Source organism: Eurypyga helias, unplaced genomic scaffold, assembly GCF_000690775.1.
Source record: "Eurypyga helias isolate BGI_N326 unplaced genomic scaffold, ASM69077v1 scaffold28655, whole genome shotgun sequence".
NCBI classification, from domain to species: domain Eukaryota; kingdom Metazoa; phylum Chordata; class Aves; order Eurypygiformes; family Eurypygidae; genus Eurypyga; species Eurypyga helias.
This window is the reverse complement of record NW_010249929.1, coordinates 1,529-3,105: the sequence shown is the minus strand read 5'-3', so window position 1 is coordinate 3,105 and position 1,577 is coordinate 1,529. Positions and strand designations below refer to the sequence as shown.

The 1,577-nt window shown below is 64.9% G+C and overlaps 1 protein-coding gene across 1 annotated transcript in view; it reads right to left on the bottom strand.

Moving 5' to 3' along the window:
• Positions 1–5: 5 nt before the first annotated feature.
• Positions 6–1,577, bottom strand: part of LOC104509565 (fibrous sheath CABYR-binding protein-like) — a gene marked incomplete at both ends in the record, with an annotated part of 3,096 nt that continues 1,524 nt past the window's right edge. Inside the window, one exon of the mRNA XM_010151541.1 lies at positions 6–1,573. Coding sequence (XP_010149843.1) covers positions 6–1,573 — 1,568 coding nt within the window. The remainder of the gene's footprint in view (positions 1,574–1,577) is intronic.

Genomic DNA, 1,577 nt, shown 5'->3' with positions numbered 1-1,577 from the left:
GTCTCCTCTGAGAATTCAGCCAGGTCCTCCAGGCTGGCCTCCCGGTGCAGCCCGTTCTCAGCCCGAACCGGACCCTCTGGCCCCGGTGCTGCATCTGCTGGTGCCTCCTGCACCGTTGGCTCCTCCTCGCTGGATGAGGCAGGCGAGGAGTCTTCCCCGGTGTCCCCGGGGAGCTCGGTCCCGTCAGGATCCCGCTGCCCACCCTCGGCCGCCCTCACCCCCATCACCAGCTCCTGGTTGAACTCCAGGGCTTGATCGACTATTTCCAAAATATCCGTGTCTTCCATGACGTCCGCCGTCACCTTTGCCGCGAGATCAGACACTTCTGGGCCTTCTTCAACCACCTCCAGGAAACCCCCTGGCTCTGACGCGGGGCTCAGCCTCCGCGGGTCGGCCTCAGCGGGCTCCTGATCTCCAGCTGCGAGAGGGCTGTCACCCTCCGGAGCTTCCAGAGCTTCCTCCTCTGCAGATGGCTGCTCATCCGACGTCTGCTCCGCTTGGTCAGGCAGCGGAGAAACCGGCATCGCCTGGGCCTGGAGCTCTGCCAGAGGGATGGACTCGGTTGCGTCATGGTGAGCCGTGCCAGCCTCATCCTCCTCCTCCTCCTCCTCCTGCCCCACCAGCTCCAGGTCGCAGCCTGGGAGGGTTTCGGCTCTGCCGGCATCGTTCTCCAGCTGGGCCGTGCCGTCAAGCTCCTTGTCTGACTCAGCACCCAAACCCTCCGAGCACCCTGGTCCCCGCTGTGCGCTGGGGCCTGCGGCACCCTGCGTGGGCTCATCAGTGCCTCCTGCTGCTGCGCCCACAGCCCCGGGGGAGCTGGGCTCCGCTTCGGGCACAACTGGGCCTTCCTCCAGCTCGGCAGTGAAACCCCCAGCATCCTCATCCTCATCCTGTGGCATCTCGGGTTCTTCTGTGGGCATCTTCACATCTTCCTCTGCTCCACCAACGAACGCCTCGAAGTGCCCTTCATCCTCTGGCGCCGGAGATGCTTCTCCAGGAGCTTCCACATCATCTTTGCTGGCTTCGGTTGCTTCAACTTTGATTTCTTCAAAGTCCTCGGACATCTCGGCTTCCTCTGAGCTGGACACCTCTTGGCTGGGAGCAGCGACCATGAAGTAGCCTTCCTCCTCCTCAGCACCCTCTCCCCCAGGGCCTCCCTCCGCCCCTGCCTCCTCTTCGCGGCTCTCTGGCACGGTGGGACTTGGTGGCTTGTCCTTCCCTTCCAGCCAGCCGTCATCCTCCGGAGCTGTTTCGGATGCAGGGGCTGTCTCTGTGATCCCCTCCATCTCTGGAGGGTTTTGGCTGGGTGTGACCACAGCCAGCATCTCCCCTTCGTAGAGGTGCAAGGGCGTGCTGTCTGGCAGCGTCTCCTCCAGCTCCACCCCCCTGCCCACGCCTGGAGCCCCGTCCGGCTCTCCCCATCGCCCAACATCCTCCTCCGCCGGCTCCGTGCTGTCACCCCGCACTGGCTCAAGTGCCGCAGGGCCGGTGCTGCTGCTCTCGGGCTGCCCTGGGGCTGAGCCGAGCTCCTCATCCTCATCCTGCACCTCCCGTGGCTCCTCGGGAGTCTCGGCTGT